Source organism: Lissotriton vulgaris, chromosome 2_1, assembly GCF_964263255.1.
Source record: "Lissotriton vulgaris chromosome 2_1, aLisVul1.2, whole genome shotgun sequence".
NCBI classification, from domain to species: domain Eukaryota; kingdom Metazoa; phylum Chordata; class Amphibia; order Caudata; family Salamandridae; genus Lissotriton; species Lissotriton vulgaris.
The window spans coordinates 422,361,397-422,377,417 of NC_141687.1; the positions used below are offsets into that span (position 1 = coordinate 422,361,397).

The 16,021-nt window shown below is 42.4% G+C and overlaps 1 protein-coding gene across 2 annotated transcripts in view; it reads right to left on the reverse strand.

Moving 5' to 3' along the window:
- The window catches only part of ADAM23 (ADAM metallopeptidase domain 23), a 711,121-nt gene that overhangs the window by 191,083 nt on the left and 504,017 nt on the right, over positions 1-16,021 (reverse strand). For both annotated transcript variants that reach the window (XM_086955318.1, XM_086955319.1), the window contains exons 11-12: positions 15,287-15,453; positions 2,188-2,272 (exon numbers count right to left, since the gene is read on the reverse strand). In XM_086955318.1, the coding sequence (XP_086811444.1) occupies positions 2,188-2,272; positions 15,287-15,453 (252 nt within the window). The remainder of the gene's footprint in view (positions 1-2,187; positions 2,273-15,286; positions 15,454-16,021) is intronic.

Below are 16,021 nucleotides of genomic sequence, written 5' to 3' on the forward strand. Positions count from 1 at the left end.
TTAACATCCTCAACAGACCAGACACCCAGGAGCGTCGGAGATATGCAGAATGCCAATTACATAAGGACCCCAGGCCAGGTTTCGTCCAGGCCCTAGAAAGGAGTTATTAGTCACTTATGTCAACATTACGAATCATGAATTGCTGTAGATGGTCACGGTGGCACAGGCCTTTCAACAGGTTTCTACACCAGCGTCTATTGACATCTAGCCCTATTTTTAGCAGTCCTGCCTATAAAGGGCTTTGCTTTTCAGTGGATCATATATTCTTACAAATAGATTCCAGCATGTTCAATTAAGGACTTTGACACCCTCTATTAAATTTGTTAATTGGTCTGTTCCACAAGACTCAACATCCTTATCCCTTTTTTCATCTTCTATGAGCTGTCTTTATTTACTGTATAAAGTAGTATTCTCCTTTATGTATGCAAAGGATGCCTAATTCTTGCTGTATGTATGAATCATACATGAAACTACCAAAAAGACAGTTTCTCAAGTGATTGATACTAGCCCAAGTTGGATGAACACGAATAGTTTAAAGCTTAATCTAATAGGAAAATGTAGTTATTACTGATTCAAAGGTTTTTGGAACTGTCAGGGACAGGAGCCTCCTATCTAGCTCTATGGGTAACTTTCCTATGCTTGCAAAAGTGATAAGGAGCATGGGAGTAAAAATTGTTCCAATACTGTCATTACCTACTAAAATGTCTGCAGTCTCTTGGAATTAAAAAGCTTCTGTTCTTCAGATTTCCCCATAAAATTCAGTTACCTAATGTTTTGTGAATGTGAGACTGAATTTAATCAGGGTCCCAAATAAATCTGTAAACATACTGCAAAACAAACGAAATGCAACAGGACAGGTCGTTTTTGGGTGTAAAAGCTGATTCCATTTATGTTCTTATCCACCAGATTCACTGGCTGCAAAATAAGGTGTGCATTCAAAACTTTGTGTGCTATGCTCCATATTCTTTCTGTTTGGCCTAGCTTTCCTACAAAGAAATTTCAGATATATTTTCCTTCACATAATATTCACTCTGTTTCAAGTTAATTTCAAGTCCGACCTGTGGGGCTGATTAGGATGGCATCACCCTAGCGGAAATCAGTAGCGCCCGACAGGCTGTCAGTGGTCCCGACATAGGCATTATGATGCACCACGGCAGTCGCAATGCCTACACTTTGCATTGCGACGGGTGCTGCTGGCTGCACCCGCCGCCATGCAAAATAGGGCCACCTGACATATCCCTGCACTAAATGGAAGGCTGCCACATGGTGCAGGGATATGTAGGGGGAGCACCATATGATGCCCCCCAGAGCCCATATCGGAGGGCCAGGGAGGAAGGGGGGCCTGGCACGGGCCCCCTAAGTCCCTTTGCGCCTGCCTTTTCATGGAGAGTTAACCGCCAGGAAAAGGCTGGCGGAATGGGACGTTGTAACGTCCTACTGCTGTGCCTGGCTGGCACCGCCACCACGGTAGGGAATACAACCCCCTCTGCCACACCTGTGGGCTCAATGAGCCCATCGGATGCGTGGTGGTCAGTCTTGTCAATAGCCAACCATCCGCCCGCCATTGAAATACGGTGGGCAGATAAGATGGTTCCGATGGTGGTGGGCAGCCCGTCAGTGGTGGTCTCACCATCATCATAGTCGGCCACTTAGGTACCAAAAGTAGGTCATTGGATCATTCACAGACCAGGGTTGCAAAGTGTGGCATGCCCTGTCCTCGAGTCTATACTCTGAAGGAAACCTGATTCTTTCACAAATCAATCGACGTGTTCGTTTCAGAGGGGTTCAGTCTCTCAAAGTCTATTGATTTTTTCCATCTCTCACACTATCAATCTTTGCTTTTCTCTCAAAAGACTCAAGAGAGACATTGAGTTTTTGACAGCACTTTATACATTTATGCAATTATAGCTAAAATCAAAAACATCTCAGACAACGTATGATTCTCTGCAAGGCGCTCAAATAGCATTCATAAATAGGTCTCTGAGCATGTGTCATTATTAACATGTGGTCCAAGTTACAACATGACCAATACTTGAACAGCAAAGGATGTCATTTACTACACAGATTATTGTATTCATGGCATTTCCCAGAAACACAGAGGTTGCATTGAAACTGGACATTTCATGTGAAAACAGTAACGGGGAAGAAAAAGAGTCAAGCCCAACTTTATACAAACAGAGCAATTACCTCATTCACTCCAACACCTCTGGCCAGGGAGCAGATGCCTCCAAAGTATCCCATGCTACTTCTTTTATGGTGGAAGGTCACATTCCTTCAAAGCAAAAGAGAAAGAATTAATGGGTCTGAGTGAGGACCTGAAGCCATGTGGTCGGAAATTATACCTTTGGAGATTCAAATCAACATATACTGTTTTATGAATACATAATGAATTATAAGTCAGAGCCACTAAAATTCTAGTCTAAGGTGGTATGCTGGTGTCCACACAGAAACCGCAACCTTTCCCAAATACCTCCTTCCCTGATGATTTAACCCCCACCTGGACGTTACAAGCCGTGAGTCTGCCCTGCCAAGTACATCCCAGTCCTGGACCCGTGGAAGTGAGGCCTTAAGGTGCTCAACAGCCCGCCCTCGCACATCCGCATCGGATCCGGCGCAGTATTAGTCGGAGCCAGTGAACTCCCATATTGACCTTGCTGGCAATCTGCTGCGAACAGGGTTACTGCGCTGCTCTACACATATAACAGCTTTCTTCAAATGATGAACTTTTGCTTCCAAAGGAAATGCTCACTCATGTGGAATTTGTGAACCACAAAGGCATATGCTGTATTTTTGTTCCACTGGCTTACTTTTGATTCTCCTATTGGCACATTTTTTAAATGTTGTTGTTTTCCATTTTTTTTATTTCTGCTTATATTTCATGAATCTTTATGTTTTCTTTAAAATTGTGTGCAAAAGATGACATTTGAACTAAACCTGTTCGTAGTGCATAGTGCCTGAATTGGTAAGAATGAGAGGCAGCAGAAAGGCCCAGTTCTTCAGAAATGCAACTGAATTTTGCAACAGTGGAATGCCGGCAGTGTTTGTTTGTTTTGTGTAATTAATGACATTGTCCATTCCAATTTTATGCTGTTTGCACAATTAACCCTGTTTTGCTGAAAATATCTAGAAAGTGTAGCTTATTTGGACCAGTGGGGCCATCAATGACCTTTATTTTCAAATTGCGGCTTATCGTGGGCAGGCTGTGCGGACAAGATATTCCGGGAATTTAATTTAACCCAGGCAGTACCATAGAAGCCCGATGGCAAAATCGTAGTTCAATAAAAGTAACTGGTAGGAAATGGCTGAGGATCAAAGCAAATCATTGCACTCAAGCAACATGAGGAAGACACCAGGTAACGTGGCCCCAAAAGCTGCTCTGATAAAGTCGATTTTGAAGCCTCTGCCAGCTAGAGAAGAAGAACATATTTTTTTATATGCAAAATGAGAAGCGAAGACAGTATACTAGAGGAAGGGCTGAAGAAACCTGGAAAGGCCACTCAAGGCAAATGTCAAGCTTAATGATAACGAGGCAGACGAATCAAGAGCATCCTTCAATCTGCTGTACTTACCACCATTCCATTCGCAAGCAAGCAGGAAGGCAATGCTGACACTGAGTTATCAACCTAAAAAAAGAGTTGCCTAAAAGTAATCTGAATATTTTTTTTTATTTTGCTTTTAGAAATGATGCAAATATATAAATTATTGGAACACAGAACACGCACTGCTGGAGACGTTTATGAGGGCAATAAGACATGCCTCATAGACATAAAGAAAAGTGAGACAACTTTTGCAGCATGTAACCAAGGTCACACATTTGTTCAATTTAGGGAATTCATGAAAGGACATTGCCTCTGTTGCTAGCAGGCCACACTGATGTACAAGGTGAGAAAATAAAATGCGTGTCTACTCGTCTCCTGAACCTGCAGACGAGAAGGAGGATAGTGGCCACGTGACTCTCCCCACCTTACTACATCAGTCATTCATTGCGAGAGAAGGAGGACTGATTTTTAGTGAGGAGTGAAAGATGTACATTTGGAGGCAGGATTCTTTGTTTAAAGATACAGGGCTGGTGTTCTCCTCATGGCGGTGATTGCAAGTATTTTCAAAATGCTGACAGGGTTAGTTGGAACTGCTAACTTTAATTAATATAAAATGGGAAAGTCTATGTTTGGGATGATAAAGGGGACATATTTGATATCTATATGTAATCATAGTGGTGATTATACTAACACATTGTTGATTGTTGTTACCATGTACATGTACTGAGTGGAATTGGGGTGATCTGATCTACTGAGTGACTGATCTGAAGAGAACATTGCTTTAATTGCCTTGTTTTATTGTGTTAAGGAAACCGTCTATATTGCTTTTGATTGTGTTGTGTGATTATAAGTCAAAGCATTCATATAAATTTCACTTAGGGCATTTGATAACAATAATTGTCACATAAAAAGGGAACATTAGAGCGTGGTCTGGCTCTGTGGGAATGGTGCCAACACCCACACAGGTTTCCACCTATGTTACAGATTAATGTACTAGTTACAGACAAAAGGAAGGAGCACCTCTCTGGTATTAATATCAATTTGATTCAAAAGGCATCTTCTAAATGTTGTTCTGATTAGAAATCTTGTAAACAGAGCGATCTAGAATAGCACTCAAATCAAATGTATCCAGATGGTTCATTCAAGTTCTATTAGTCAGTTTCCATCAAAATATAGAGACTATTGGTTTGTAGAACGGTCGATGGCATCCTTTGTCCACCTCCTACAATTTGTTGAAAATCATGTCAGTAATCTTGTACTTTCAACAAGCCTTTATACTCTAGAGCCTCAAAGACAAGAACTGTATTATGGGTTGGTTTGCACAATCTCCACCCCAAAAGTAGGAAGAGTTAATTTCAGTTGAAGAGAACCTGAAATAGGTTTAAATCATTTCAAGCGTGGTAAGGACCTTATGGAGTGTATCTGAAAAAGTCAAAATTATATACCAATTGATGAACTGTGCAAAGAGAATATTAACCCTTGAGGAAGTGATTTACGGCCTGATTTAGATCTTGGATTATGGGTTACTCCATCACAAAATAAATCCGGTTATATCCAATGGGATTAACATATAGGGTAGATGGGATATCCGCCACTGATGTGATGGGGTAACCCATCCGCCGAGATCTAAATCAGGACCTTAGTCATGAAGACAGCTGATAGTTGATGCAAAATGGATGCCTTAAATTGTAACTTTCTGAAGATAAGGAAATGGCCTCAGATAGAGAACCTTTGCATGGGTCAATGTTGGTGCTTGTTGTCTTGTTGCACAGATTAGGAATGCCTGTTACATTCCTATGTCAGTGCATAAAGCTCTGCAACTGTGGTGGTGCCTGATCCGAGAAGACACCCCAGGGTCTCAGAGAACACTGAACTCCAAAGTTAGACAGTAATCCTAAAAAACATGACAGCCATGTCTAAAAAGATGCCAGAAGCTTGGTGCATAGCAGTTGGTAATTCACCTTCTGCTATCTATATTGTTATGAAGCCCAATGTACCCCAATATTGACCCAGGTAGTTACACAAACCTTTACCTACATCTGTCCTACCATTGTTTTACATAATGGGTCTGGCGCTGACCTTTTACCTAGTTAGGTGCTACATAAAGGTTGTGTGGTTTTCTCCAAAAAGTAGCCTCATGCATTATGCATGAGGATTCTCAGTATCACAGCAGGATTACCATCTTCTGTATAATAACTCTATATAAGGGTCACGTCTATTGTCATCCTTGCTCGACATGCTCAGAGTGCTCTTCTAGGTAGAACCCCTGAGCGTACCTTTCAGGTATGTAAGTACTGCATCTATGCTGGGCAAACCAACGCAAAGAAAGCCTTCCATGCTGACACGCTGACGCAAGATGCTGAGGTCCCTGCATGCAGACACTCCAGCATGCTGTGGTCTGACATCCCTTGTGGATTGTCCATCTCAAGACCAGGATAGAATCCTTCACTCTCCCACATCAGGTAATGAGGTTACCTCTATCCTAAGGGGATTCTTGACTATACACCTACATACATGCTAGGTATATTTAGGTACATGTAGTTAGGGTTGCATCGTAGGAGTACATATTATTACTGTCAAGTATGTATCTATATGCCTGCATTACTCCATTGTTTTAGCACTATGGCAGAATGCTACCTTTTCATTACTCTGCCGGTGCTCATAATCGTGTATATCTATTTCTGTCTAATGGTTGTTGCAGCACATGTATTTTATAATAGAATGACACTGGTTCAACAAATGCTTATTGAAAATGTCCCCACCGTTTATTCCGTATATCTCTCTGAGACCGAGTGATCACGAGTGACTGAGCGAAAAGTACTGTACTGTTTCCACGATCCCTGAGGGGGCAGGATTGTCATGTTCGATAGTTGCCAGAAACTATTCGCTCCTTGGTAAGAGGGGCTCATGGTGGCACTGCAAGCTAGCTGGTCTACAGACTAACATATTCTCTGTGGGTGTTTGGAATCAGTCTGGACACCAATCCATTAGTTTATGTTGTCTAAACTTGCAGATCCTATTTAGATTTGTAGGAACTACACAACATGGCACCGCCAACGTTGGTTTGCTTCTTATTTAATGGCCAAATCTGAGTAGTTCAGTCATCTTTTCTCAGAGACCGCTACTCACATCTACCCAGAGACGTCTGGAGTGGGGAGGGAAAATCCGTCGCAGTTTAGTAGGTACACCCTATGTATTGGCTGTAGGTTTATTCAAGCTTGGAGGATAATAGTTCCCTGCATTGTGCATAAAACTGTATCCTATTTTCCTTGAAACTATTTTTAACAGTGTCTGTCGAAGATGACACAGGAGCAGTATTATATGCAAATGCAGCAGGAGAGGCAGAGCAGGAAGGTGCAATAAACATTTCAGAAAATGCCTGAAATGTACTTGCCGCAAAATTAGACAATTTTGGTTTCTCAGCACTAAAAGAGACTGTAATATTTGTGATTGAGGCACACAAGTCATTCAGGACAGAGGTATTCTATTCATGGGTTAAATTCCCAACTGCATGGTGCTTACAGAAATACATTTCCTTCTTATACTCCGGGTGAAATACCCAGACTCCTGGAGCCAACACAGCCCCTGTCACTCCAAAGCCAGACAGTATATCCACAACCAGGCAGAGGCAAACAGAAAGATTGAACAAGAAAATAGCCACCTTCTAAAAGTGCTATTTTCAAACACAGAATTTAAAAACCATCCTTACTAAAATATGTGTTATTAAATTATGAGTTCAGGTATACCAGACTCCAATTTTCTATCTCACTCCCATGGGAAGATATGCCTGTACAATCTTACACAGCATTCCCTAATTTGTCCTATGGGCAAGATAGTCTTTCAATAGTGAAAAACGAAATTGGCAGTCATTATCAGGACATGGTACACACACCAGTACATGTCCTACCGGTTATATACACTAAACCCTGCCCAGGGTGATACCTTGGGCCTACCAAAGGTGTGTCCTATGTGTAAGAAAAGGGAAGGGTAAGGCCTGGCAAGTGGGTACACTGGCCAGGTCAAAATGGCAGTTGAGAAACTGCGCGCAGGCACTGAGTGGCAGGCCTGAGACATGTTTTCAGGGCTACTCATGTTGGTGGCACAATCAGTGCAGGATGCGAACTAGTATCATTTGAATTACCAGCCGTGGCACACTTAGTGCACTTTACTAGGGTCCTACCAGTAAATCAAATACACCAATCATGGATAACCAAGCATAATAACAATTTACCCAGAGAGTATATGCACTTTAGCACTGATCAGCAGTGGTAAAGTGCCCAGAGTCCTAAAGCCAACCACCACAGGTCAGGAAAAAAATATGAGGATGAAGCAAAATGTTTGGGGCTAACCCTGCAAAAAGGACCATTTCCAACAGATGTAATCACGGGTCAATCTGGGTACATTTACCTCACCTTCAATGAAGGCGAAACTGTATCCATTGCATACAAATCTCATTTGTACACAAACACTGAGATGCTCTTTGAATCCACTGAAAAAATGCTTGCAGTAGTACATACTGCTGTAGTGAGAGAAAGAGCACTGGCTCAGGGAAAACGCATAATTGTTGTGACTCCAGTGCCAACCTTAGAAGCTGTTACTAAAGCAAGCGTTCTAAATGCAAAAGCATTGCATCCATGATAGATAGAATGGGCTAATTGTCTCACTGCAATAAATGTAGACTACAAATTTGACTCTACATTAAAAACACAAGCTTTCCTGTAGTACAAACAAGAACATCCTTCCCCAAATGAAATAATGACTCTAAATCAGTATGAATACATAATTTACACCGACGGGTCAGCTCCTCCAGCCATAGAAAGTAAACAGCAATACAGCGCAGCCTGTGCAATTGTAAAAGGACGTATGTTGGATGGTAAGTTCCTTCCTAGCAACACACAGATGCAGTCTCTAGGACAGCACAACAGACAGAAAAGCAGGCCTTCCAGATCAGCAGTCCAGTAGAGTCCTTTAAGCAGCAAAGAAGTTCTTCTGGCAGATCTTCAGTTACAAGTTCAGTAGTGTCTGACCCAAAAGTGCCTTCAAAGCAGCTCTCTGAAGTGCACAAGTATCCTTTCAACCCGGTTCTGTTTGCCAGGCTACCTGGGAGAGTAATCAGTATTTTTTTGTGGGGACAGGACACTGCCTATTCAAGTGGTGCTAGCCCCTCCCTACCACCCTGCCCAGGGTAGGCTATCAGAATGCAGATGCTTATAGATGGGTACTCAGATACACCTATCCTTCCTGTGTTGTGGCTGTCTATAGGGAATGAACAAAGAGTAGCTGTTACCCAACCCAGACGTGTATTGGAGACAGGCTGTCAGGCACACACATCAGTAAATGCAGAAAAAATGTCCATGTTCTAAAAGCATCATTTCTGAAACAGTAATGTTAAATCCAACTTCACCAGTGGGGAGGATTCATCATTACTATTCGAAAGATATGAAAAGCCACTCCTTTTTGATCAGGAATTACAGCTTCAAGTGTATTAAGGAATTCCCAATGCTAGCCTATGGGAGAGTAGGTCTCACAGTAGTGAAAAATGAATTTGGGAGTTTGTCACTTCCAGGACATGTAAACATTAAACACATATCGTCTACCTTTCAACCGGCCCTTAGTGTTATTTAAGGCCTACCTTAGTGGTGACGTATATGCATTAAAAGGGGGCTTTAAGACTTGGCAAGTAGTTTTAAATGGCAAAGCGAAGTAGCAGTAAACTGCACACACAAGCTCTGCACTGGCAGGCCTGAGACAGGTCTGAAAGACTGCATATGTGAGTGACACAATCAGTGCAGCAGGTCCACTAATAGCATTTGGCTTACATGCCCATGGTATATGTTATACCACTTCACAAGGGAATTATTAGTAAATCAAATATGGCAATCAGGTATTCACCAATGTCACCATGTGAGGGGAGAAGCACTTGCACTTTTGCGCTGGTCAGCAGTGGTAAGGGCTCAGAGTCCTAAGGCCAACAAAAAGAATCAGCAAAACAGGAGGAAAAAGGCAAAATATTGTCTGGGGAAAGACCGCCCTAAGGATGACTGGTCTAACATGTCAGTTTAATTGATTTTTTTGTTTTTCAGAAAAGTATAAAAATAACATTTCTGACTTCTTGTTTATAAATAATTGTTTGAGTGACCATAATGCAATTATTTTTTTCTGTCTGTGGGCAAGGTTCAATCCTCCCTTGCATTTTCTATTTTACCAATTGAGGCCAACTGAACTAAAGGCATTCATCAGAAATAGATGGTGGAGTCAATGCTCTTCCTAGCCGATCTTGAAGCAAAGAAAATGGGAAACAGTTGATGATGTGCTTGGCAGATGAAAAAGATCCTTTTGTACTCTGCAGATGTACAATGAGATGTGCAGCACTGTGACTGAACTGCTTACGTCTGCAAATCTTGTAGGGAGCATCAGAAATGGTTTGATGGAGCCTGCTCATTGACGCATTGAAATCTTATCCTTGCTCCTAAGCAGGTGACCAGGGATATATGGGAAGTGAAATTATGTAGATGGAACTAAGAACAGGCTATAAGTAAATAGAGAGCTGGCTGTAAGGCAGAATGAATGGCTATATCAGCTCTATGTAGCCAGCATTAAGAATGGCATTTGCCTTTTTTAGGAAATGGCAAATGCCCCTTTTTTGGAAGATAGACACAATACAATTTTGGTTGTCATTGATATAAATAGGTGGAGCATTAGTCCAAGGTTTACTGGAGTAGCTCTGTTCCAGACAATTATTCTGATCTGACTGTGAACAGCCCTCAAAGGGGAGCCTCACAACTGGCTCTGGTTACCTGAACGGAGGTTCAATAGGCAATAAAACGTAGTGCATGAAATAAGGCACCTGGTCCGGCTTGGGTACCTATTGAAATTTTCAATGACAATGTGGTTTTATGGGCCCCCCTTATTGTTAATGTAATAAAGAGTGCAGTAGTCGGAGGTGCACCTAAGACACGGTCAATCTCCATTATACTAACAGGCATCAAGAATGGTGACAGAGCAAATCCCCAGTGCTATTGACCCATCTCTTTAATCAATTCAACAGCCAAAGTACTTGGTAAGACCCTGATGGACCAGTTGAAGGTTTGGGTCACTGTAAAAGGTATCTACTCCGTAGTTCAGTATTGTTTCAGGAAAGGTCTCAGGACTTTTGATCAGTGCCTAAATATACATCTAATTATTAGCAAATATATGTTGACAAAGATAGGTTGTTTGCACTTAGTGTTTATGGACTTTGGTTTAGCTTTTGCCAGTATTTATAGAAGGCAGCTCAAGGGGAAAATGCTAGACATGGAAATGGAGGCTCCATTGGTTCAGTTCCTAGCCAAACTACATGAAGGTGTGACGATTGCATTAGGTATGGGACTAATGGCCAATCTACCTCCCCCACTTGGATAAAACGCTGGATGTAATGGTTAATATCTATAAGGCATGCTGTTGTTCTGTCTGTACTTATGGTAGAGGAATATGAGGATATACCTACACCTCACTCCTGCAGACCAGTAAAATGCATTTTTGTGGATATTATTATTTGTTCCCACCAATATATATATATACCCATGCCTGCCATGCTGAACTTGGCCTACTGTATTAAGTTAGCACCCCTCATGCTGTGGCGCTCCATCTAGTCCAAGCAAGAAACCTTCCTGAATCAGGATATAATCACTGACTGCCTACAGCTTGATTATGCCCATCACATACTGTGGGTAAGGTATGTTAAGGAAAGGTTTTTCCCTGCTTGCGAGACCCGAGTGCTTTTAGGGACCATCCCCTAGATGCATCAACGTTGTCATTTGCGATTCCTTAATTGCGAAAAATAAGGAATCGCAATTAAGGATTCGCAAATGGCAATGCATCATTAATTTCGCTATTTTATTGAAATTCGGTAAAAATCGCAATTTTTACCGAATTCCAATAAAATTGTGGGTTCCAAATAGCGAATCCGATATTCCCATTCATTCCTATGGGCTGAAATGCCCATAGGAATGAATGGGAATTGCGAATTCGCAATTTCAAATCGGAATGCATCAAAGCCTTTCAAGGGTGGAGAGGGGGGTCCGAAGGACCCCCCCCTGCACCCATGAAATGCACTTTTACATGTGAGTTACATACACACATGTCCTAAGGACATGTGTGCCTGTAACGTACACGTTTAAAAAATGCATTTGTATGCGTTTTTAAACATTTTTGCAAATTACCACGAAGTTCAACATCGTGGTAATTTGCATTTGCAATTTTTAAAATCGCAAATGTTTTGAGGATGATGCATTGCTGTTAAGGAATCGCAAATTTGCGATTCCTTAACAGCAATCGCATTTTTTGGAACTCGCAAAAAAAAGCGATTTCAAAAAAATGCTTGATGCATCCCAGTAACCAATTTAGGAAGTGCAAAAGGCCGATTTATGCGAATCGCACCGTTTGCACTTCCTAAAAAGGTTGATGCATCTGGGCAATATCTCATCTCATTGCTCAGGTCTTTGAATATTAGAAAATGTAGACCAGCTCTGTATTACCTGCAACTATTGCATTCTGAATATATTTGCACCATGGTGCATACCTTTTTCCTGGCTGAAGTTAGATTGAGGAATTGGTAGGGAAATAATACTCCAATGGCAGTCATGTCCGGTATGAATCGTGGGTTGGGTGGTTGTGGAGGGAGAGGGTCGTGCTGGGGGTGGGGAGGGGAATTAAAACAGAAAAAAGTTAACTTACCTTCGCCTGCCCGATCCGGTCCGATGTCATCTCTGCTCTTCACAGGAAGCAGGCAGCCTTCCTCCCCTCCCCTAAGCCAATCACAGCACCGCAATGGCATTTATTTATAATACCATTTTATGTTTCTGCTTCTCGCACTGCAAGAAAGCAGTGGGGCGATGCTCCTTCACCCACATGGAGGAGCCGCCCTTGTCCAATGCACGTGTCAGTTTACACCAAAGCCTCAGCCTGGAATATCAAATGTTGTTATTTTACATATTTTATGGTTTTGATTGTGTTATAATTATTATTCACTGTCTTTTATAGTTTTTACAAACCAAATAAAGATTTCACTACTACTACTACCCTCTGGCATTGCAATCGTCACCATTAGACAATTTACTTTCTCTAGCTATGAAATTTGCATGGATGTCGATTCACCAAAATGCCAGGAAGGGTGTAATTTACATCACTTCTCCCTTGAGCCTAGGATGACAGCACAGTAAATAGCACATGACTTATTACCCTGCTGGAATTACAGGAAGAGAAGTAATTGGGTATTTGTGCAACTAGCATGTCCTGGAGAAATGCTGGGATTCAGTCTGTGATTACATCCTGCACGGTCTGGGAAGCAGGTGGTAAGTCCAATGAGGTAACTGGAGAGAAATATACACATAATCTACAAGGTTTATTTATGGAGCCAGACTTGACAAAGACTGATCGGTAGTGCAAAAACAAGAAAATGGTTAATTCAACCTCCTCACAGTGACATCTTGTCTTTACTGTATAAAATGTCACAGTATAACTATTGATATAATTATTGATACTCCGATGACAGTGTGGCGTTGTTATTATATATCCATCCAAATAGATCACATTTTCTCCCCCCCCTTCGACTCCCATCCAGCGAGCTCAAGTTTATTAGGCATGATTAACCCTCTCGTATCTACTCTCACTTCTTTATATTCATATCCTATTGTAAAAAAGGCAGAATGCGAGCAAGAATCTTAAAAAGTAGTGTCAGATTTCTGCTCCTGAGGATACACCTGTGACCAATGTGCCTGGGATCGCAAGACGAGTGTCAGAGGTAGCAAAGAGCATGCTATGCATAGTAGATGCTAGTCCCGGCGACCTTTAAATCACAGCACTGGATATTTACATTAAGTGCTTGCGGGTGTACTTTAAGGTATTGTATATTAAAAAAATAATACAAATGAGTTTTTAAAAAAGCGGTTCTGCCATTGAAAAGCATCAGAGCTGAGCTCATGCACTTTTCCTATGTGAACCAAATGGACAATCTTTGATTGGATATGTCGCCCCCATAGAAAGGTAATCCACCTGCACTACCATCGGGACTAAAAGTTTTGATGCCCCCCCCCCCCCCCATACACAAGATATTCAGTGAAACTGTAGAAAAGGGCTAGACTGTTAGAGAACCAGTTGATTTCCACACAGTTTGATGCTTCTCTAATTACAGTAGGTCTTTCCTATATCAGGACCAACCTGTGGATGGTGAGTTGGGCCAGGGTAGAATTAGTTAAATACCAATGACCTCTTTTACAGCACATGACGAAAACAAATCTTGAATTAATCTCAGCCACTGGTAATTACTAGTCAAGTCATTTACAAACCAGCCTAGGTCTTGTTCCAATATGAACAATTCAGCCCAAACACCTGATCAGATCGCCTCTAAACATGACGGCAACCAACCTCAACCCTGTTTTGGTCCAGTTAGGCCTTGTCGGTTATGTATAGCTTGGGTCCGGGGTACAGCAGGACTCACGGAATTTTGCTCCGTTATTCCGCAGACTTACAGAAAAACTCAGCAAGATCCCATGGAGTTTCTCCAACAGGCGGGGAAGGATGCACGTTCTACTGATCGCAGTTCATTTTAGCACTGTCAGTGTGTCCCTGCTGAAAAATCAGCACAAACGACGCCACGCAGTGCTCAAGAGCGTGCGGCCTTTGGAGTTGATTTCTCTGCTGCTCAAGTAGAAATTCTACTTGAGAATCAGCCCTCTGACCACACTCGAGATGGTTCGCGACTGCCCACATTAGACAATCTTACTGGAAGTCCTTCTAGTGACTAGATATCACACTGGCTAGAGGACACCACATCTCGCTCGTGCTCACCAGACCACATTTCTGGAGCCTCACAAGTAAAATAATTTCACAACGCTGAGACTGACGGAATTTGGCGGGAACTCTGCTTTACAAGAGTAACGCAGAGTCGCCAAAATCTGCCGAGGCCGCGAGCGGATTTACATTTTCTGCCCACGTCTATTCCTGGGCCACCCACATTGAGTATGTGATCTTCATCTGGGTATACCTGTCCCACTTAGAGTGTAACACCGAGGGGAATAAAAGGGCATGGATGGAAAGCTTCTATTAATCTTAGCGACAGGTAATTGCTCAGAGCATCACTTCAGTCAGTTTTTACCAATCCCTCAACATTTTGTATTCCTCACTTAGAACGCTGTAGTACAACTTTCGGAAGCAGTAATAACCTTACCATAGTCTGCAAGTGTGGGATTAAACCTAGATTGGGGGTCTTTGTCCAGAAAAGAAGACGAAGTGTCGTTACTAATGTTGCTGTAAATTTGTACACAATTTTCCGAGTGACGCCTAGCTTTATGTGTCCTAGTTTTTTTGCTCTATGGTGCCGGATTATGGCATTTTGCAATGATGTATTACTAAATAACTCTGTGTATGCGAGAATTTTAAAATGTGCAGTAATTCAGAAGCCACACATTTATACCATGACAGGGGCGATGGAGCATGCCTCAGCAGTAAGTGCCTTTCAGAAGTGTCAGGCAATCTCACTACTTTCTTATAAACCAAGAATGATCTGCCTCCCAGCCGGTCACAGGGTAATCAAAGTCTGGAAAAATCTTGCCCGGAAAGTGGGATTTTGAAAGCTTGCAAAAAAGATAAGGCAGTAAATCATAGATTGGTCAACATACGAAAGCAGCAGCCGACACGAACACCAACATGACAGGCAGCAGACCTCGAGTACCAGTGATGAGCAGAAGCAGTGACTAGCAGGCACTTACGAGAGCAGGTGAACGGCGTCCGCGTGCTGCTTGATGCTGGTCTGGCGGTATTTGGAGAAGTCATGTAGCATCTGCATGGGGTCAGAGCTGATGGGAATGCGGTCCCTGTCTGTCCATGTCTCCACGGCAATCAGAACCACCCGAGTGTTCAGCTGCTCCTTGTAAATCTGGGGCAGAAGAGACAGGACAGCAAAAACAAAGAACACTGGGTCAGATGAGAGGAAGGAAGAGAACATTCGAATAGGAGAGAAACACAAAGGAAAGGAATAGATGGAATACTGGGGATAAATTAAGAAATAAGAATGATACTTAACATCAGCGACGGCCCGTGGAGGGAGTTACGGTGGGGCAGGAGGGCGGGGAGGGGGAGGGGCAGGGTGGAGGTTGCTAAAAACCGGCATATGGATAATTGCAGGTAAGTAAACAATTTAATTAATAAAACGAATTTCGTAGCTCGCACTGCATTGCATTTTGCGATGCAAGGCGCACTACGAAATTCGTTTTATTAATTAAATTGTTTACTTACCTGCAATTATCCATATGCCGGTTTTTAGCTACCTCCGCCCTGCCCCTCCCCCTCCCCGCCCTCCTGCCCCACCGTAACTCCCTCCACGGGCCGTCGCTGCTTAACATTATAGTCCACTGGAATTACAAGATTTTGCAGGCACTCGTATCCCGCATAATTATTAATTTACTGCATTTCACATAATTCACCATCTGCTGCCTGCGTGCAGA